This window comes from Anser anser (genome assembly GCF_964211835.1).
Source record: "Anser anser genome assembly, chromosome: 2".
Taxonomy (NCBI): Eukaryota; Metazoa; Chordata; class Aves; order Anseriformes; family Anatidae; genus Anser; species Anser anser.
The window spans coordinates 114,748,569-114,771,617 of record NC_139721.1 but is presented as its reverse complement, the minus strand read 5'-3'; the positions used below and the strand labels follow the sequence as shown (position 1 = coordinate 114,771,617).

General features: G+C 40.1%; 1 protein-coding gene across 3 annotated transcripts in view; it reads right to left on the bottom strand.

The window, feature by feature from the left end:
• KCNG2 (potassium voltage-gated channel modifier subfamily G member 2) overlaps positions 1-23,049 on the bottom strand; it is a 56,223-nt gene that overhangs the window by 9,748 nt on the left and 23,426 nt on the right. For all 3 annotated transcript variants that reach the window (XM_083824471.1, XM_083824472.1, XM_083824470.1), the window contains exon 2: positions 11,458-12,281. In XM_083824471.1, coding sequence (XP_083680597.1) covers positions 11,458-12,201 — 744 coding nt within the window. In that variant the 5' untranslated portion in view covers positions 12,202-12,281. The remainder of the gene's footprint in view (positions 1-11,457; positions 12,282-23,049) is intronic.

Below are 23,049 nucleotides of genomic sequence, written 5' to 3'. Positions count from 1 at the left end.
GAACATCTCTAGGGATGAGGCATCCACAACCTCTGGGCAACCTGTTCCAGTGCCTCACCACCTCCTGAGTGAAGAATTTCCTCCTAACCTCTAATCTAAATCCCCCCTCTTTTAGATTAAAACCGTTCCCCCTCATCCTGTCAATATCTGTTTGAGCAAAGAGTTGTTCTCCATCTTTTTTACAAGTCCCCTTTAAGTACTGAAAGGCTGCCCTGAGGTCACCCCTCAGCCTTCTCTTCTCCAGGCTGAACATCCCCAGCTCTCTCAGCCTTTCTTCATGGTGGAGGTACACCAGCCCTCTGAGCATCTTTGTGGCCCTCCCCTGGACCTGCTCTAACAGCCCCACATCCTTCTTGTGCTGGAGGACCCAGCACTTCACGTGGGGCCTCACAAGGGCAGAGCAGAGAAGCACAATCACCTCCCTCGCCCTGCTGGGCACCCCTGTTGATGCAGCCCGGGATGCAGGTGGCCTTCCGGGCTGCAAGCGTGCACTGATGGCTCGTGTCGAGTTTCTCATCCACCAGAACCCCCAAGTCCTTCTCTCAGGGCTGCTCTCAGTGAGTTCTTCTCCCAGCCTGTGCTCATGTCTGGGATTGCCCCAGCCCAGGCGCAGCACCTTGCCTTTGGACTTGTTGAACCTCATTAGGTTCATGTGGGCCCACTTCTCAAGCTTGTAAGCCCAGCATCATATACTTTTCTTCTTCTTTTCGAGATTGCTTCACGCACTAAAAGAGAATCTTTCTTATTCTCACTCTCACACACACATTTTGTAACTTGCTAATTGGATTAAAAAGAACAACTGATTCTTTAAAGCATTTTAAAGCTTATTTTCCCTAGTTTTCCCCTTCTTTCAATCCATTTTATAGGCTTTTCTCCTCCTCCTGCCTCCCACTCACTGCTGGTTCTATTTTACTGACCCACATTAGTTTTACTGGTTCCTGCAACCCTGCAACCTGCTATAGAAGTTGGGGGTGTCTGTTTTTTCAACTTGGAGGAATGAAGGACAGAGTCAAGCTTATTCTTTTTCTCTTACGTATTTTTCCAAACCTGCTTTTTTTTAACCCTCTCTTTCACTTTATCCTATTAGCTGAAAACAAGCGAAGGATTTGCCTGTCTTGCCTCTGGGCAGATTTGCTCCCCTGCTCTGTAGTGGCTCAGTCGCAGCTGGCAATCTGCTGCTGCATTGCCCTTGCACTAAAACACCCTAAGCTGTATTCCTGAATTTGTGAAGTGGGTGAATTTTTTGCATGATGAATCTGACCACTGTGGAGCCCTGCACTCTTCTATATTTCTTTTTTCTGCCCAAGGCAACGGTGTTTATCTGTGACGCTGAAGCAGAGCAGAACTGGGTGACTTACCTTAGAATCAGGCAGAAGTTCTGCTGTGTACACAGGCAGCAAGCTAGGGTCTTGGATGAAATATCCACAGCTTCTGCCCACAGAAACTCTGTGCGTGTGTGTGAACTTTTCAAAAAGGTGCTGGAATTTCTGTTCCAAGCACAGTTCAGGATGTATTGAATGGCTTGAAGCTGCAAGCTCAGGTCTGAACAGAGCTAAGCACTGAGACTAAACCTTGACTGTAAGATGCTCCAGCCTCTGTAGGACACCCTACCAATACAGTCAGTGACAGACGAGGTTCAGGATCCTGCCATCCCAGAGAGGTTTAAAAGGCTGACAGAATGTATTTAAAATCTTCATAAGATGTACTCCAGTATCTTTAGGTGTTTTAATTACCAACACTGTGATATATCCTATTTAGAGCATGGATTTGTCTACCTTCAGGTTCTGGACACTTGTTCACTGTTGTCCACAAGCATTTTCTTATTCTGCTGTTTATCACATTAAAAAATATTTCACTATCTCACTGTAAAGCAGATTTTTCAAGTTTTAAGTAATTCTTTTCACTTTTTTTTTGCTAATTTACCTGCTTAATGGATACCGGATCTGGACATTATCTCAAGCCTCGTGCTTTGTCTGTTAATTACTCTCACATGGGAAATTGCATACAGCTGATTGTTCACCAGCATCTACAAATCCTCTGTTGCGTTCTCACTTTCTGAAAGAGTCTTTCATCCTGGGCATACTCACTTACACTCACTTATAAAGTTGTGGTCTCTGCTGACGAACATAGAGTTATCTGGCCACATTCAAATCAGTTCAGTTTACTGTGACAGGTACTTCTAGCACCTGACTAGTGTGTTGTTTCTGTGCTATGTGTAAATTTAATTTGCACTTGTTTTTTATTTTCTCCCAAACCACCAACAAAACACCTAAGCAGCTCTGAACCAAAACCAGAAACAGTTTCAAGTCTTTCCACATACGCTGTCACTGGGTGATGATTTCTCATGTTAGTTTTCTGCTACTTTGAAATCTAATAGAAATTTGTAAAACATTTAATATTGGAGGTAAGTTTTTGAAAAATGGCATTTTAATTAAAGAAGGATATGAGGCACTGAATTAAATATCTTATAGAAGTATAAGTACCTACACTAGAAGTTATTTTTTTTCCAGAAAACTTCATAATCTTATAAAATTATATTGTTTGAGTCATCTTCTGAACAGACTAGAATTGTTTTTTTAATAGTTTTACTTGGAACTAATATTATGCTTATCTTTTTAGAGTCTATTAACCCTATAGTTTTCTTTCAGCCCTTTCTTAAGCCTTTGTTAAAAAGCTATTGCAAAATTTTTAACCTTTTTTTTTTCCCATTTGCATACCACTCCTCTCTTAGTTTGTCTTGAATTTAAATGTCTCCATGAACACTATAAAAAGTCCTCAATTTCAAGAACTTCTACACTTCATTTCAGTCATGACATGCTAAGCAATGAAAATGTAAGTATAAATTTAAATGCTTTAGTGCACAGCCCAGTCAGCTCATTACCTCAGCCTACTTCTATGAGATGTAGCCAATCAAAAATCTGGTTGCTTTCTTTTATTCAAAACCTCTGGGATGGGCAGCAACATGCCCTCGAGATCTGAGATGAATACACAGACCTTATTTTTATTACAAATCAACGAAAGATTCCTCTCTTTCAAAACACTAAGACGATATTAAACATACTCATACAGCACAAGCTGTCTTGCAAAAGGCAATGGCACAAACTCTGGGGTGAAGAAGCTATGCTGTACCCTGACAATATTACAATCCCGGCTATACTTAGTAGCTGTATTAATTTTACAAATATGACTTGAGACCACACAACTATTATCATGAGATTGCTTCAAAGACTCCCTGGATGATTTACCTGGAGATCTGGCGAACAAGCCCACTGGTAGGTATTGATATTTATAGCAGTGGAACCACAGAAATTTAAAAGAAACTAAATATGAGTACATTTTGCTGGGTGAGACACATTGCACTGAACATATATAAGGTAACGTGACAGAATTACCAATGTTTTTATGGAAGAGTCTTAGCTGTTTAATTATTTATCACTAATGTTATATTGCAGTATATTTATACAATATTTAAAAGAAAACCTAAGCCTGCTATTTATTCATGAGAAGATACCTTGTAGACAGAGAGAGTTCATGAGTACATCATAAAGTTATCAACAAGTCAACAGGAATTTTATCTTACCCAATTCTTACTTCATCCCCCAGCTAACAGTGCAGAGAAACACTCTGCAGATAACCAATACAGATTTAGATTCAGATCCACAAAAGAAAGATTAATACACATATTTCTTTTACATTAAGGGCTGTACCATTCAGATGAATCACAGGCGAAGCACAGTTCCCTGTGCTGTGGTGGTCAAAGGACATTATCACCACTATCACCACTTCTTCGTATTTGCAGAGAACATTTTGCTGTTAGTCTTTTATTTGCAGATTTCATGGGAATTAGATAAAAGATGAACACAACTCAAAAAAAAAAACAACAACCCACATAATTCAACATTGTGGAGAGGTCCTTGATTCCTTGACTTTAAAGGTATGTGTGTGACCCACAGAAGCAACATCCCTTTTATTTTTTAAACCTCGTCATTTCCAACCGCTTTCAGTCAACCTTCAGCTGCCTGAAAGGCAACATGCACAGCAAATTTCTCTGACCGTCAGATAGGAGCTGGGATACTACACTACGATGACTCAGACTTGCACCACAAGAAACCTTGCAGCTATTTCTCAGTCTGAGATAGTAACGATATCATACAGTGATTGCATCTTGCATGAACTAAGATGGTCTCATTGATGAAAATAATAAAAAAAATAATCCTTATTTAGAAACCTAGCTCCCAGGCTGACATATGAGGAATGTGCACTTGTATCTGAACAGCATTATAGATGCAATTTTTATTTGTGATGATAAAGTCCCCAAACATATTCAGGCTTTCTGTCCAAAAGCATTCACAATCTAACTGAACTACACAAAACTACTACCCTACACAGACTACACAAAACAGGAGATCAAACTACATGAAATAGATGGAGCATGCAAACATTTTGCATATTTCTGATGACTAAAGCTGTGGGTAAAGGATGCTCTCAAAGCCTATAATTTGGTGTTTATGTTAATATTTTAGTGTAAGCACCATCTGAACAGAAAATGTACCTTAAGTTTATGATGAAAAAAAAAAAAGGAACACTTCAATTATAGTTAAAATACAGCTCTGCAATGCTGTGAGTATTACGTGGAAGTGAAACTGAACATGAATCTTAGGAGTCTGCAGGAACTTCACTGACAACAATGCTGTAGAAAAGGCAGGTCACAAATCTTAGCAAGTTATTTGGTCCCCTCCATCCCTACCCCCCAGCTAGCTGTGGCCTGGACTGCCCAGAGTGAACACAAAATGCAACCTAGCAATATGCGAGACGAGTACATCAGTATGATGTACTGACAGTTCAGATGCCTTAACTGCTGATACTACCAAAGCTCATTGTTTTTGCATTTAAGCAGCAGAGCTGTGGAAATGGTATAAAGCATTCTCCAATGATCCCTAGGGAAATAAGTTAGTTCAATTTCTTAAGATTCTTTTTATAAAACCTCACCCTTGGTGCCTATATGCTATAAACAGTTATCTGTAATTCCAGATGGGATTTTTTTAAAATACATGTTTTATGTTGACTGTGTGGTAATTCCTATAACAGTTTATTCCATAAAGAAAAGAAAAACAGAAGCTACAATTTTATTAAGACTTTCATTCATGAAAACAAATTATCTATGCAACACAAATGCCGCTGAGTTAAAATCCTCTACAATACTTTTTCACTGAAATCAGTAAATGACTTAATGTAAAAATGACAGTTTTCCCCACCTAGAAGTACCTCAAACTGGAAGACTTTTGAGATGAGGTAGTATCTATCATTCATTCAACAAAATGTTTGGCATTTCTGACACCCCGAGGCCCTGAATACTTATATTTCTTCCTCATTTAATGACCTATTTAGACTACAAACCTAAAGAAATCAACATTAATAATCAAAGAATCACTGAATGGTTGAGGTTGGAAAGGACCTCTAGGTCAAGGTCATTTGGTCCAACTCCCTTGCTCAAGCAGGGCCACCTACAGCACATTGCCCAGGACCATGTCCAGATGGCTTCTGAATATCTCTAAGGAGAGAGACTCCACTAGGTCTCTGGAATACCCGTACCAGTGCTCAGTCACCTGCACAGTAAAGTCACCTTATGTTCAGGCAAAGCCTTCTGCGTTCCATTTTGTGCCCGCTGCCTCTTGTCCTGTCACTGGGCATCACTGAAAAGAGCCTGCCTCCATCCTCTTTGTACCATCCCTTCAGGGATCAATAATAAGACTCCCTCTGAACCTTCTCTTCTCTAGACTGAGCAGTCCCAGCTCTCTCTACCTTTCCTTCATCATTTTTATGGCCCTTCATTGGACTCTCTCCAGTAGCTCCATGTCTCTCTTGTACTCTGTTGTGGAGCCCAGGACTGGACATAGTACTCCAGGGGTGACATCGCCAACACTGAGTAGAGGCGAAGGTTGACCTGCCTCAACCTGCTGGCAATACTTTGCTTAATGCAGTCCGGGATACCATTAGCCTTCTTGGCAGCATGGGCACATTGTTGGCTTATGTTCAACTTGGTGTCCACCAGGACACCCGACCAGACTGGCCTCCAACCAAACTTTGCACCACCAATCACCAGCCTAGGCCTGGCCATTCAACCAGTTTTCAATGCACCTCACTGCCTGATCATCCAGCCCATACATACATCAACAGCTTCTCCTGATGACTTGTTATGCAAGACTCTCTTAACCTTGTCTGAAATTAGGTTTGTCATGTACCTTTGCAAACCGAAGTCTTTAGTCACAACTTTGTTTAAAACACACATTCAAAATTTATCTACTCTTCATGAAAGTCGAAGCACAGTGTGCAAATTAAGCTTAGAAGGTTAAATAGTTTCAGGCTTCTTTATGAGCTATTATTAACTTCATTATTTATGAGTCTCTCTCTTTGTTGTAACGTTCTTCAGCTGAAGGTTACTGAACTGTAACTTCCTATCAGAGCATCTTTAATTAGCCTAGCTTTTCCCAATGCATTAGAAAGCATAGTGAAGAAGGAAGTACCATCTGATTTTCTTCTCCTGCTTTTACACAATACCACTACAAATGATTGAGCTCAGTGGGACTCAGCCCTACAAATGCTTTTGTGAATCAGGACAAAATGGCTGATATTAATCTCTTTGTTCACCGTATTTTTTTTGTGATGAGGAAGATTGTCTAACAAAATAAAGAAGCTTTCTTCAGATAGAAATGGTTGAAATTTCTTTTTTTTCCAAGAAGAAAAATGAAGAGTCTAGTATGATGACCACCTGGCTTTCAGATGAATCTCTTAAAGTCTTTTGATTGTTCAGCTCTTACTGTGTTCTTAAAGCTTTTACTGTAATGTATTCCCAACTTGGTTAAGCCACTTTACTTTCCTGAAAATTTCAGAAGCAGCTAGCATGTGCATCACTGGATTGGTGGGTTTTATTTGATTTAATCAGTAAACAAAAGCTAAATGATAAAAAAATCATAGAAGGCATGTCATAGTTTGGTAAGTAAAAAGTAGTTTAGGATCTGATTCTGCCAGGTTTATTAATAACTGTACAGCACCTGAAATCTGATACTACTTCCAAAAAGAGTAAAACTTGAGATGAATCAGGGTGACCATTAATGAGAATAAGATGGTTGCAGTGCATGGGAACACTATGCTTTCCCACTCTTGACACTAGGCATTGCCACTGTCATTTAGAACATCTGGAGCAGCTAATAAAGTTAACAAAATGTATGATTCATTTTTTTCTGTATTTGAAAAGACATAGGCAGATACCTAAAATAATGCACCTCGAGTACTGTGTTCAGGTTTGGGCCCCTCACTACAAGAAGGACATCAAGGCCCTGGAAAGTGTCCAGAGAAGGACTACAAAGCTGGTGAAGGGCCTGGAACACAAGTCCTATGAGGAGTGGCTGAGGGAACTGGGGGTGTTTAGTCTGGAGAAGAGGAGGCTCAGGGGAGACCTTATTGCTCTCTACAACTACCTGAAAGGAGGTTGTGGGGAGCTGGGGGTCGGCCTCTTCTCGCAGATAACTAGTGATAGGACTAGAGGGAATGGCCTCAAGTTGTGCCAGGCAAGGTTTAGTTTGGAAAGGAGGAGACATTTCTTCTCAGAAAGCGCAGTCAGGTGTTGGAAGGGGGTGCCGAGGGAGGTGGTGGAGTCACCGTCCCTGGCGTGTTCAAGGAAATGTTGGACATGGTGCTTAGGGACATGGTTTAGTGGGTGACATTGGTGGTAGGGGGATGGTTGGACCAGATGATCTTGGAGGTCTTTTCCAACCTTAATGATTCTATGATTCTATGATTTCCTCATATACTTGGTAATTAAGGCTTTTAAGATCCCACATTTACTTACACCTCTGCAAGACGTCACTGGTAGTAACAGCTGGTCCCTTCGGATCATATTAAAGGCTCAGGGTATGAAAAACTGCTCTCCAGAACACTTAGTTCATTATAAGGTCCTCTCTTTCCCTGCAGCAATAACAGGACAGATAGGTGGCACATAAATCTCTTCTAGAAAATGCCAGCTCAGGGAAAAGACCACCGCTTGTTAATCAGAGTACCTACCGCAACAGCTCTGACACAGAATCATAACAACAATAACTCCAGCCAGACAGCCTGGAAAATGTACACACTGAGTACTGCGCGTCCTTGAAATAATATTTACTGTTTGTTTTTGTTCCTTAGCCAGAAGAGATGCAGACATATTTCTGCTTGTTAGGAGAATGTAAAATCAGACCAAAGAGCTATCCCTGAGTACGAATTTTATAGTAGGTACTAAAGGATACAGCTCAGGACGATTAACATGCCTTTGAAATCATATGAGCTCTCTTCTCTCCACACCTAGTATTTGAGGAGCTGCTTTGCCTTGCCAAGCCACGTACAGACGACACACAAGGAGTCTGTAACTTAGGTCTCTGCTCCTACAAGCCACTCCACGTGGGCAGATGCCTGACTCCTTGCCCAGCTTTACTGAGGCTGAAAAGATCTACACAAGTATTTACATCCATTTGTGCAGGACCAAAATCAGTCACTGTGTATGACTCCTGGCATGACTAATTACACCTCAGAGCACTGACCTGCTCTGGCTCAGTAGTAGGCCAGGAACATGACATGAAATAAGCTATGTAAGAAGTGATACCTCACCTGTGCTCTGTGCTACAGAATTACCTTTATCTCAAACAAAATATCAGCTTCCAGTCTGTCCACAGTCCTTCTCTGTGGAAAGGACAGAACAAAGCTTATTTGCAGAAGGTCTGTGCTTTTGGAATTTAAGGGCATAAGAAAACATCAGATCATTTACTCTGATCTCCTTTATATCACAAGCATTCACCTTTGCAACTTGAACTGAAATCAGTAATTTATTTCTGAATGAATTAGCATGTGTTTAGCCAAAGGCTACCTTCCAGCAGGGCACTGAGCTTAGAACTCAAAATATCAAAAACCACAAAATCCAATAATTCTCTTCATACTGCCCCAGTAATTAATCACCATGGTATTGAACATTGGCACCTAGTTTCCCATATGAATTTATTAGGAGTCAGCTTTTAACCACACATCCTTTCTCTGCTTAATTTAAAGGTCTTTTAGTTTATATATTTCCCTCCCCCAATAAAAGACTCTTGTTTGATTAATCAAGTCACCTTGATGTTCCTTTTGATAATCTAAACAAACGGAAATGTTCAAGTTTCTTACTGTATGGCATTTTCTCCAGGTGTCTAATATTGATAGTTTTTTGCATCCTCTTCCACTTTTTAAAACAACATTTAAAAATGTGAATGTGAGAACTGACTGCAGTATTCTAATGTCACTCTCACCTATGCTGCATAGAGGCACAAAATTATCTTTCAGCTTCTAATCACTACTCCCTAAGCTTGCAAATTCAAGGATTGTATTAACCCTTTTGATTTTATACTGCAAAAGGAACTTGTATTCCATTGCTTGTCCTCTAAATCCTTTTTAGAGACTCCCCACTTTTGCAAAAGTAAGTTTGCCTTCATTTTCGTTGTACAATTTTGTACTTGCCTGTATGAAAACGTGCTCCTTTTAATGGCCACAGCTTACCAAGAACTCCATGCTTCTCTCATATGTTTGCTCTATCCCCTTCATTACCCTTCTCCTCCCAAGAAATTTTATTAGTGAATAGTCCCTATTTATGTCCTGATCATTGCTAAAAATGTAAGGAGCCTAAACTCTAACAGATTATTCTGAAAGCAATTGTTCAGCTCTCATTTAAAGCAAGGAACCTCTAAATATAAAATATATCTCAGTTTTCAACAGTAAAATATTCCCCCTGTGCTTAAAATTCTAGCATACTGGAGCGCCGTTGTTTAATTAGAGTAAAAGGCATACATTTTGGAAATATTTTTTTTTAATTATTAGGACAGTATAGCTTTACCTATTACCCAGTTTAGCTACTATCCTCAAATTTTGTGTGATAAAAAGCCTTGAAAACAAAGGTGTCATAATGAATCAACCATCAAGCAACATATGAAATATTTTTTCTTTTTTCTTGGCATGAACTGCTGCTATTTAATGATTCAAATCAAACAACTCAGTTGATATCTAACCTAAGCATACAAGCAAAGGTTGATTTAACTGCACACAAAGTACTCAGTCAAATGCAGCACGAGTCTCTGTGGAATTGCTGGACCCATTTTTCATCTGCATGCTTTTACTTCCAACACTACAAAACACTAAATGTCTTCTGACAGTTAATGACCACTCTCTTTCTTTTAATAGCAGTGAGGGATGAGCCATTCAGCAGCTAGGAGATGGCACACAAGATGAGATCTGCTTTAACGTGAGCTTAGTATTCAACTACTAGACAGAATTTGCCTGGATGAAGTACTGTCTTGGGAGGTCAAGTTCACAAACACACTTAATGATCACTGGGCTGGAAAAGAAGCCCAAACTTTTAGCATCTTTCTTGGACCTGAAAGGAAGGTGTGGGGAGCTGGGGGTCAGCCTCTTCTCACAAATAACCAGTGATAGGACTAGAGGGAATGGCCTCAAGTTGTGCCGCAGGGGTCAGGTTGGAAATGAGGAGACATTTCTTCTCAGAAAGAGCAGTCAGGCATTGGAACAGGTTGCCCAGGGAGGTGGTGGAGTCCCCGTCCCTGGGGGTGTTTAATGTGGTTGGAAGTGGTGCTTAGGGACATGGTTTAGTGGGTGACATTGGTGGTATGGTGATGGTTGGACCAGATGAAGTTGGAGGTCTTTTCCAACCTTTATGATTCTATGATTCTATGATTTTATTCTATGATCTGAATAAAACTAAAGAGGCCATGAACTCTGCCAAAAGTTGCCACTCCAAACCCATTAGATTGCATTCCAGCATATATTGAGTTCAATTGTGAAAGTCCTCCTTTATCAGTCTTCGCATGAGCTCTCTTTGGCCTACATACAGCTAATCCTAGGAATCTGAACTTCTGCACAAACAAAGCACTAAATTCTTGGGAAATTTACTCTGTTTCTACAGTTAAATCTCTGCCTCAGCTTCCCTGCCCTTTAACTCACCTGTAACATTAAAATATTTTTAGATGTGTTTTTTACAATGAGTTACTGAGAGTTCATTAAAAGGGGTACATTAAAGTTCTTCTAAGGAAAACTGATCTGTTAGCTTTAACTCTGAATGCTCTTCAAAGCATTAACTCCCAAGCAAGGCTAATTTTGATAACCACAACAGCTAGTTCGTCATCTTGTCATGATAACAGAAAACAAATCTGTTAGATAAAACTATCGACTAGTGTAAACTGGCAAAGATGTGCTGGCAAGACAAAGCTTGGCCCAGTCTTCCCTCAATATTAAATGCATAATGCTTTCTGTGTTCTACTCTGGCTAGCTCTCCACATCATAAATACCGAATACAATACCTGCATGGTTGCCAGAGTGACTTTGCCTATCACCTTCCCCAAGGAGACAACACAAAACACACTTTACTCTGAGAAAAGCTGCACTCACCCGATCTTCTTCTTCTCTGACATCTGGCATGGTGCTGATACAGAGGCTGACTGCAGTGATGGCAACGAAAGAGACTGAAATACAAGCAAAGATCTTTCCTGGGATCCCTGAGTGGGGGTTCTCCACCATATCCCTGAGCTTTCTCATGCACAAACTCAATCGGCTATTGTCCTGGAAGGCACATTGCGTAGTTTCACTAAATACCATCTCCCCCTCATACAGCCTGGCCTCAGCTGCCTCCTCCTCTTTCTGTCGCAATCTCTTTTTACAGCACCACTCCAGGTGGTCCTCTTCTATTCCCCAGTACACAAGTTCCTCCTGAAAAGAAAGAGCACACATCTCCCTGAGCAGCCTCAGCTTCCCAGCTGTCAGGAAAGTCATGATTGTCCTGAAGGCACAAGGATTACGGTCAAAAAAAAATTCATTGCAGCTAACGTCATAGTCATCACAGATGTTCATGATCTCATCATAATTGTTGCAAGATTTTAGCTTCCCAAGCCTGGTCAAGGGGCAGTTCTCCAAGGTGGTCCACGGGATTTTGTATTTAATGCCACCTACATTGATGATCACAAACCTGGTCCGGTCATCCAGGCGGGCTAAGCAGCACAAGTCTTCCCCAGGGTGCAGAAGTTTGGCCTTTTTGTAGAAAAGTCCTTTCTTGGTTTGCACTTCACACAAGCTTTCCAAGTTATTGAAGGAGTAGGAGCTGAACGCAGGATCTGCATTTCCAGTGAGTAATGCCATTTCTTAATACATGTGTGGAGTTCATAGGGAGGTAGAGGCTACTCAAACAAGAGCATCTGGTCCTTGATTGGAGAGTTGGTCTGTGAAACAGAATTTTTAAATGACAACAAAATGAGTACTTTGCTAGGTGAAAAACGATCTCATCTCATTAAACTTTTCTCCATGACATTACTTTTCCCCCTATTATGTTAGAACCATATTCGCCCTATACCCACTGGAGAGTAAGAACTTAAACTGCAGTAAGGTTGAAAGCCATGTCCATACTTCTGTAGTTTAGTCACTGAATGAATGGAAAAAAACCAGAGTGTTACATTTTCAGCAATTTCTCTTCTACAGGTTCAAGCTCTATCCCAGATGTCTAGGGAAGGGGAATTGGGGCTTTTAGATTAATGGGAATTTACATTTTAGCAACGTAAGGAAGGAAATTAGTTGCAAATGTTTTTTGATTATTTTGACCCATCTATTTAAAATACCTATTAAAAAATGCCTGAAGTGTGAGGATAAAATGTATGCCTGCAGTACCATCAGAAATGTGACTGCAGTAATGCTGGTAACTCCTATTTTAAATTTACCAAGTTTAGCTACTAATAGCAATGAATATGCTGGAGCTGAGAATCAAGTCTGCAGCCAGCACCCAAGCCAGTTTGGGTGCTTGAGCACAAAGTGTGTACTACTGAGATTCATTTGCTACTGTTGTCCCACCAAAATGCATTAAAAGCTATACTGGGCATATCTACCAGTAGATAAAAGTAGCAAAGCTGTGCTGTCATGCCTAGGTCACTGCCATACAATCTAAAGAAATCTCCTGCAGGGAGGTGCACATCCTGCCTCTGAGTGGAGGCTGTCAGAGGTGGCAGTCTGGAAGAGAAATCACTCCAGGAACCTTGGGAGATTCTGGTGTGGTTTTGACTAACAGAGGTGGAAAGAATGTCCTGCAGTCTGGCAGCATTTCTGAAATGGGAGGCTGAACCTCAGAACAAAGCAGAGCTGGAGGCGACCTGCTTGCTGCTCTTACTTCTGGATAATGCCAAATCCAGCTCATCCCAGTTTAATAGAGGTAGGTATAAGGTAGTGATTGCTCTGCCCTCTTCCTGACAAATGTTCCTGAACAAATAACCAGAGTGAAATCAGATAGATTTTTCCCACTGATCTCAAAGGGGTGGCAGAAAGCAAGGGGCTGGGAACCGGATTTTACCCTCCTTTTCTAGTCAGGCTACAAGACAAAAGGGAAGTTTGCAGCTTTTTAATGTGAAGTGAAAGATTCTTGCTGCAAGAAGTTTTGCTCAGACAGCTAAGTAGGCTAATATGCTGCTGCACTCTGCCTTACCCAATCAAGCGTTATGGGTAACTCCAGGATTCAGTTTGCACTTTCTGCTTACATGTCCTTTATCACACCATCATCCACAGATCTCTTGAACATATTTTTTCACCTGTTATGTTGTTTCCTCACCTTTTCCAGAGCTCTCCACCAAAGTTCTCCAGGGTTGTCTCTCCAAAACAGTACTAGGATATCTTGAATTGCTACCGTGCAACTACATTAGTGAATCACCTAAAATTTCCTCAACTGCTTAAATGTAAAGTAGGAAACAAGAAATTGGCGTGAGTGTTGAGACTCCACACGAAAGATTTGGACAGAGAATGGATGCAGTGATGATGAATGATTTTAAGAAGAGAATGTAGAAATCTTGTAAGCTGACAAACGACAGGAGAAAAAGTTGAAGTGTGAAGGATGGTCTAATGTTACTGATAACAAGATGGTAACCATGAGGTTGTAACTCCATAATTTATAAGCAACATTCTCTAATTCCCTTTGAGTCTCATGTCTCAGCCTGGAGAGGATACTGAAGAAAAGGGTGCCAAGAAAAATTAGAGCACCTTCCCAGAGACGCATATTCCTTTATCCATAATCAACTCACTATCTCTGAGTTCATTAGACTTAGTCAAAACAATCTCCAAAAAAGAAGTGGTGAACGTTTGCTACTCAAGGCCATGAGTCACCTGCTAAATACTACCAACCACATCCAACTGAATTACGGCAATTGCAGTGGTACTCCTGCTTCTATGTTTCAGATACAGACATAAAATTTTAGAAAGGCATTTAAGTTGTATATTTGTAAGAAGTCAGAAAAAGGCTGGTTTACATATAAAAAAGGTGCTCAGTCACCAAAAGATACTTTTTGGCACTGAGAAAATTTCAGAAGAGCCAATGATGCCAAAATGTTTCCAGTTTAATTTAGGGCAAAAAAGGTTTTTCGGACATTTCTTTACATGCGCCAACACGAACAACAGACCAAATCTCATTCCTCTGACTAAGGGCCAGTAAAGGGTAGATGATAGCAACATTCACTCTGAGAAACAGGTGCTTTCATATCACAGGCCTGAGTGCAGCTGGGATTGCAAATACCATTACTGTCACAATGAGAGCGCATTGTAAGCACAGTGTATGCCTTAAGAATTTACTCTCTTGTTGCTCTTTGTCAGTAAGATAAAATATTCACTGCCGCTACTCTGGGAACTGTGCTTCTGTTTTCATGCCTTGCTTGTTACACAAGTCAACATTTAAAAAGTAATGTACATTGTTTTGACATCAAGTCCGGGATTTGCTTTTCTCCCCTCCCTCATGTAGCAAGTCGCTGCATAAAGGAATCAGATACATTTCACAGAACTATTTTGAATCTAACCTTATATCTGCTTCTTCCTTCTTCCAAGAAGCAGCTAATTCAATGTGAAAATCTGGAAGTATATTTTTTATTACAAAATCTCTGGCTTACAGATGGTTAGCTTTTTATGTTGTGAATATAAAATTATGTTGATTAAATGTAAAGCTTAAGGAAGTATCTATTCATTTTTATTTTTATTTTTTGGGATCATCAGTAGATAAATAGAAATTGATATTAGAAGCAGTTACAGATGATGTTGCCTTTGGTTTAATAGGCTGATTCTGGACATTAGACTATTCAGCTCCTAAAGTAATTTTTTTTGTCCTCATTCTTTGTAAGACAAACACTCCAGATTCCATAATTCATAACAGTACACATTATTAGCTGGCAGCAATTGTTTTGGAAATCTCAGCTAAAAGATAAGCATGTGTATAAAGTTGTATTATCATTCTTCTTGGCACCTCTGTGAAGCGGTTGCCCAAGACCAAGACTGAGATGTCAGTGGAATGGCATGAAAAAACTTGTTGTGCCACTATAACTGCCCTACAGAAAAACAGAAAAACAAAAGACTAATGTGGGCTCCCAATCAGAAATCTATACTGAGAAGTAAAATAGCATTAGAAAGTTTGTTTCTGATCTTATGTGCATGGAATGTACCATGACCTTCGCTGAATATTAAAGGGTATTTCAGAATTATGTGGGTCTTAAAATACTTTCTGCATGCCATGGTTATTTAACGTATGCACATGACTACTGAAAAGCATCCCATTTAAGATTAACTTTAAAAGCCAATACTTCCAGAAATGATGGTACGTTATCATCCATTTGACATTCCTACCATTTGATCAGACACATAGGTGTGGGAAGGACTATAAAAACAGAGCCTGTAATTCTCTTCCCTGTACAGTGACACAGAATTTGGCTCTATATTTGTTATTCATCGTTTTAAAATGCTGTGGAAGAAATGCTGTATAAATGTTTCAGTTTGAATGACAGACTGGGATGGCAAGGAGCTAGAGCTGTCCTGCATGTGAGAGAGCAGGGGGAATGCACAGGGCTCTGGCTGGGAATGGCAATGAGTCTGTCAAGAGCTTGGGGGTCAGGGCTGGCGGGCCAGAAGGAGGAACAGGGAACCCGGGAGGAATATACAGGAAAATGGTTAGGAAAGCTGAAGGCCACCTAGAATTGAATTTGATGAGTGTTATGAAGGACAGCAAGAAGGGCTATAGCAGGCGTGCATCAGCTTGCAGAAGGAAGAGGAGAGAAAATGCTGGCCTGCTGCTGAATAGCACCGGGAACCTAGTGACAGTGGAAAAGCCCAAGGTATCTATTGCCTTCTTTGCTTTGGTCTTTACTGCTAAGACTTGCCTGCAGGAGTCCCAAGCTCTCTAGACCAAAGGTAAAGTATGGAGCAAGGAAAATTTGCCCTTTATGAAGGAGGATCAGGCTAGGAAACACCTGAACAGGCTGGACATACAGATGTCCATGGGACCTGACAGTATACATGCACAAGTACCAAGCGAGATGATTGATGTCATTCTGAGGCCACCCTGGACAATTTTTCAGTCAGGAGAGACTCCTGAGGACTGGAAGAAAGCTGATGTTATTCCTGTCTTCAAGAAGGGCAAGATGGATCTGGGGAACTACAGGCCAGTCAGCCTCATCTTGATCCCCAGGAATGCGATGGAATAAATAATCCTGGAAAACATTTCTAATCACATGAAGAAATCACAAGAAGGTGACTAGGAGTCATCAGAAGGGATTTATGAAGAGGGTAATGTGCCTGACCAACGTGACAACCTTCTGTGATGTTGACAAGCTTGGTGGACTAGGAGAGCAGTGGATTCTTTTTATCTTGACTTTAGCAATGACAGGGATGATGTTTTATCTTGACTTTAGCAATGACAGGGATGATGTTTTATCTTGACTTTAGCAATGACAGGGATGCCTGCAGAATCTTCAGACACACGGAGGAAATACAGACTAGATTAAATGGGCAGTCAGGCGGACGGAAAACTGTCCGAACTGCTGAGCCCAAAGGGTTCTGATCAATAGCACAAAGTGCAACTGGAGGGCAGTCAATAGTGATGTCCAATACTTTTTAATATTTTCATTAATGACTGGATGATGGGACAGAGTACACACTCAGCAAGTTTGCAGATGATATGAAATCAGGAGGAGCTGTTGATACATCAAATGGTTGTGCTGACATTCAGAGGGACCTGGACGTGCTGGAGAAATGCACCAAGAGGAACCTCTAGAAGTTCAACAAATGTGAAATGCAAAGTCCTTCCCCTGGGAAAGAATAAGAAAGGATAACCCCGTGCATCTGTACAAGCTGGGTGCCAATCAGCTAGGAACCGTGAAAGGAAATGGGGGTCCTGGAGGACTGCCCATTAGGAAGATTGCTGTCGGCAGGTTGAGGGAGGTGGGATATTGGTGCAACACATCTGGGGTGCCACGTTCAATTCTGGGCTCCCCAGTACAAATGAGACGTGGATGTACTGGACAAAGTCCACGAAAAGGCCATAAAGATGATCAAAGGCTTGGAACATCCAATGTATGAGGAAAGACTAAGAGAGCTGTGGCTGTTCAGCCTGGAGAAGAGAAGGCTCAGGGTGATCTGATCGATGTGTATGAGATGGCAGGCACTAAAAATGGAACCAGGATCTCTTCAGTGGTCCCCAGTGAAAGGACAAGAGGCAATGGGCACAAATATATAGGAAATTCTTGCATTTCCAGTATTCTTCTTAAATGTAAGAAGAAACTGGTACTATGAGGGTAGTCACACAGGCTACTGAGAGAGGCTGTGGGCTCTCCATTCCTGGAGATATTCAGATCACAACTGGACACAATGCTGACAGACTGTCTCTAGCTGACACCTCTTTGAGCAGTAGGGGTTAAACTCAATGAACTACACAAGTCCCTTCCCACCTCAACTACTCTGTGATTTTGTGAATATGCTCTTTTGAACTTGTGCTTTAAGTTACAAAGTTCTGAAGGTTTATTATACTCATACTATGGCAGCAAAAGGAAGCCACGAGGCTTTTTAGCAATTAAAGTTTTAAAATTTTCCTTGTGAAATCAAACACAGTTTGACAGAGCACAGGTTACTTTGTCATAATTTGAAGTCGCAGACATGAAGCATAAAATAGGGTGAACACAAGATGCTTTCTCTCAAGTCCAAAGAGAGTTGAGTCAGTGAATTCATTCTGCAGCACTCAGCCATTTTCAGTCAGAGACATGTTGGAACTTGACATTGCTGCCTACTGCCAAAGCAGTGCCCACAGCTTACTGTGACATTATTTATAATTTACTATGTACACAATTATTTTAATGGTAAAGCTTACACATGCAATTGACCTTACATGTGGTGGTATTACAGCTAATGCTTTGGATGAAAACGTTCAGGAAATCCACGTTACCCTTACACTTACTACATTTTGGTAGAACCTGGATTCCCTGCCAGACACTGTGGAAACCTGAAGAGATGACAGAGATAATGAGATGACAGCACCTGCCCCAGGGGCTTAAACAATATAGAACAGGTGGGATGCAATAGACAAATGGAAAAAAAAAAAAAAGAAAAAAAAGAAACTGAGACTAGGAGGATACAGAAACAATAAAACACACATCTTAGCAAAAAAAGCAGACTTCTCCTGATCTGGGGGACTAGTTTCTGAGTTTGTCCACATCAAATATTTTTGCAGTCTGATACTCGTCCATGCAGGCAGAGCATTCATAACTCTAAGGGTTGCATTAGACTACTTCTGGTAGCAGTGTTTGAATATCTACATTCAAATTGCCTTGCTAAAGGAACTATTCTACATGCATACAAGTAGACCAAACTATAAACCAAGACATATACAGTGAGGTCAACAAGGGACTACAGCTTGGACACAAAATTGGAAAGAGATCAACCACAGCAATACAGATCCAAGACTTTGTACCTCAACTCTCCAATCTATGTTAAAGTATCTTTATAAAAGACATGGACAGCATTTGTCTCACGCTTTTCTTCAAGTTTTTGTTTCAAGTTTTCTAAGCAAGAACAATCTTTCTGCATATTTGCACCCTTCCAAGCACAACAGGGGCCTGAATTTTGCCTGTTGCTTTCCTACTTTCACATCACAGAGTGTTGTTCCATAAGGAATGAAAGTGGGACAGTAACGTTGGTTAATCCAGAAGCACCTAAAGCACCCTTCTGCAAACTTTCTGGAGTAGAGACATCATTGATAAGCAGTTCTGGAATTAATCTAGATTTCAAAAATCATGAAGACATGTAAATACAACTTGTTTGCTATGTATGGTGCTGGCTTTACTCTCAAAACACTCAAAGGGAAAAAAAAAAAAAGAATGTAAATTAGCACAAACTACTATAAACTAGTAAAGGGTATACCACAAAGGACAAAGGGGAGATGGGTTAATTTCGCACAGAATATTTTCTGTGTAACTCCAAAGAGTTGAATTTTATGTATTTTTGTAATTACTATCAATAAACTTTATTATAAATAACCTATTAAGCACACTTAGAAAAGGCAGTAATCTAAGAAGTTGAAATTGAGAACAATCCTTTATTTTTTTTTTCATTTCTTCATCAGTTACAGGAGGCAGGAGCACAGCCTTACGCACCTAGCTGAGATGTCCCCATCTAACGGAGAAAGACAGGCTCCTCACAGTGGATCAGAAAAGCTGAAATAGCCTTCTCCAGAGTAGTCTGGGGCTACAGGGAGATGCTGCATCAGTTAACCCAGCAACAACAACAACAACAAAGCAAAAACAGGAAGAGTCACACTGCAATGGTAGTTGCAAAATTCAGCATGTGAAGCTGGACATTGTTGGCACATCCTGAATGTACATTTTCTTTTAACAATTTCATTAATTTAGTAGAGGAAAAAAGGAAGTTTTCTTGTCTTCCCTCACCACATCTATGCCATGCTGCACAATTAGCTGAAATAATTCAATTTGTAAAATGAACAAGTCAAATAACTTGACTCAACACTAATTATTCTGACATCTGTCCATAGCTATACAAATAGCTCCATTAGGCAGATTATGAGTTATCTGCACTTGCCAGAGCTGTACAGTGAAAGCATTATCACTGTGAAATTCTTAAGAAATCAGAGAGTTGGTCCAACAAGCTACCTTAAGGTATGGGATCCTTATCTATATCTCCATAGCATAAAATAACCTTTTTCTGCACTTCCACAAGCTTTCACTGTCCTTAAACAGAATTTATTTTATTCTGTGAACTATTTGCACATTTCAACTGCACAGCAGATGAAGACAGCCATGCTAGAAAACAGACAAATGAGAGGAACTAATGCTTGCTTTTACATTCTCCCCAGAATTACAGAATTTTGTTCAGGCTAGCAAGCCTGAAGATGTGACAAACATCTTAAAATTTGGAGTGCACTTTCGAAGTGTATTTAAGTAAAGGGAACTGATGGATCCTAAGCAGTAAAAAAATGGAAGAACCTAAAAGATTTGGGCAGATCCTACAAGGATTAGGCAGAAAGGTTTTTCCCTACAGTTCCTGTTAACTACAAACATGGATGAAGTATACAGTCTCAAAAGTCTAAAATTAAAAGGTATTCTATGCAATGACATTAATGATAAACTAAAATCATGTTGAATTCAAAGGGAAACTTCTCTTTAAATAGAGAAAATTGGAATATTCTTCAGGTCAATACACAAATAAGTTACGAAACACGAGAGAAAGAATGTCAGCAGCAAGAAAAAAAAAAAGAAAATGCATAAGATCCAGTGTTGACTAATTAAATCTAACGAAAGGAGCAAGACGCATCTTTATACAAACACTTTATCTTCTCTGTAAAGGATTTCATACAGAAGATAAAAAAGCCTAGATGTTCATTTAAAACCTACAGGCACTTGATAAAAAAAAATCTATTTGAACACATATATCTAATAACCATTCATACAAACCTGTAAATGGCCCAAAAAGATACATAAGAAGAGGTACACTCACCCTTTTACTAGGAAAAGTGCCCCAGCAAATCATCATGAACATCTGAATGTGAAACTGGGCCGAGAGTGGCATCATACAGTCTGAACTCCGTATTTCCAGTCAGGAGTATAAATGCTACATTTTGTATTAAATCAAGTATATTAGTCATCTGGGTGGGAAACTGCTAAGAATGGAATCGCAAAAACCAGTAGGATAGATCAGAAATAAAAGATACTGGTATCTGCATTAGAGAAGGAGCTATAAACTGCTTTCCCTACTGCAGTGATGCAGATCCACTGGAACACCTGAATCATAATTCCATGACTTGCAAAGACACCGTAACTCATTTGTTTTTTCATGCTGCCAGAATTTTGGCAACAGAAATGAGATAATCTGTTTAATTTCCTGGGTGAGAGGAATAAACAATGCTGTTTTAACACACTACACAGTCTGTCACTTGCATTTGATAGTACCATTCACATTATACCTTAGGCCAGCTGTGGATGCATAATCGTGACTGAAGTAGATATTTAAAAAAACTGGATTCTGATGATTAATTATGCTGAAATACAGCAATCTAAAGGCATGGAAAGAAATATTTCAGATTGGCAACTAACACCACCATAAGTAGCAAAGTTCAGTATTCGTACACGACCATATCTGAGTCTCTTACACTGGTTGATTAAACAGGATAGAAAAAGGATTAATTTTAAAATCTCCTAGAACAAACTCATGTATGATTCATAGAAGGATAGAAACTTCATCATCTAGTGGCTGCCAGGACTCAGGATCAAAGGTACCCTGTTAGCATGGCTCGGTCACTGACCAAGCAAGTGCAGACAGAACACATTTTAATTTTAAAATCTTGAGACTGATCCACGTTTGTAGTTAACAGGATCAAACAGTACTCCATGTGCAATCTAACCACCTCGGACTCTAAAGTATAGCTCTTGATCTGAAGTCTGTTCACTTTAGCCATTGCTAGGCTTTGTTCATATCTGGTACCTTGTTAAGACGTTCTGGAAACAAGAACTGATTATGAAAGCACATTTTACAAGCATACTGTCTTCTTGTAACCAAACAAAGGTTTAATAGACCTAAACAAATAAAACACAATTTGGACACGAAGATCTGTTTTTATTTTAAGAAAAGATAATTCTGTAGGGAAAAACTTTTCTGCCTAAACTTTGTAGGTTCTGCCAGTTTTTTACTACTTAGGCTCCATCACTTCCCTTTTCTGATGAAAGCATACTCCAAATTTTAAGACATCAGTGAAATCTTAAAATTCAGCCATTTGAGCATGGTATCAAATCAGCTCAGAGACCACATAGGAAAAATAGGGATGACACATAACTGTTCCCAGCTGAACCCGTGATAATCTACCTGTGGTGGGCTAACCTTGACTGGCCATGAGATGCCCTCTCACTCCCCCTCCTCAGAAGGAGGCAGGGAGAAACTACAATGGAAAAGCTAATGGACTGAGATAAGGACAGGGAGATCACTCACCAATTACTGTCACAGGAAGAACACACTTGACTCAAGGAAGATTAATATACATCCAATTAATAACATAGTAGGATAGTGAGAACTAAAATTAAAAACACCTTCCCCTCACCCCCTCTTCTTCCCAGGCTGAACTTCACTCCCATTTCTCCCATTTCTGTGCATATGCACAGGGACAAATACCTTAGCACAATACAAATAAGGCTGCAGTTTTAGAACTGTTCTGTGAGGTGACCTTTAAACAGAGAGAGTTTTTTAACTCTACTGTAGAGCTCCAATGAGGCATAGTGCCACATACTGAACACTGGGAAAAAGTGCAATTAACTGCTGCATAACGCAGTGAGCATTCTCTGTCCTCTGTTCTGTGGGCAGAATTAGGGAATCCTGTCTGCCAGACACGTTCTTAAATGAAAAGGCTCTCCAGATCTTGCCCAGTATACATGTTCCATTTTCACAACTAATAAGCTTCATTGTCTGGAGATGAAGATCCCAGAGCCTTTCTATTCTGTGTAGTCTTTACCAAGTGACACATACATTTTGCAGCTTTCAGGTGTGGTGAACTGGAAATTTTGCAGCAGCTTGAAGTAAATTAAAAAATTATTTTTTTTGCTGAATTAAATATGAAAATGAATAACATAACTAGGAAAGTATCCCTCATGTGCTTATATTATTTTAAACATAAAAGACCATTTTGAAACACCATTCAATTTCATGACA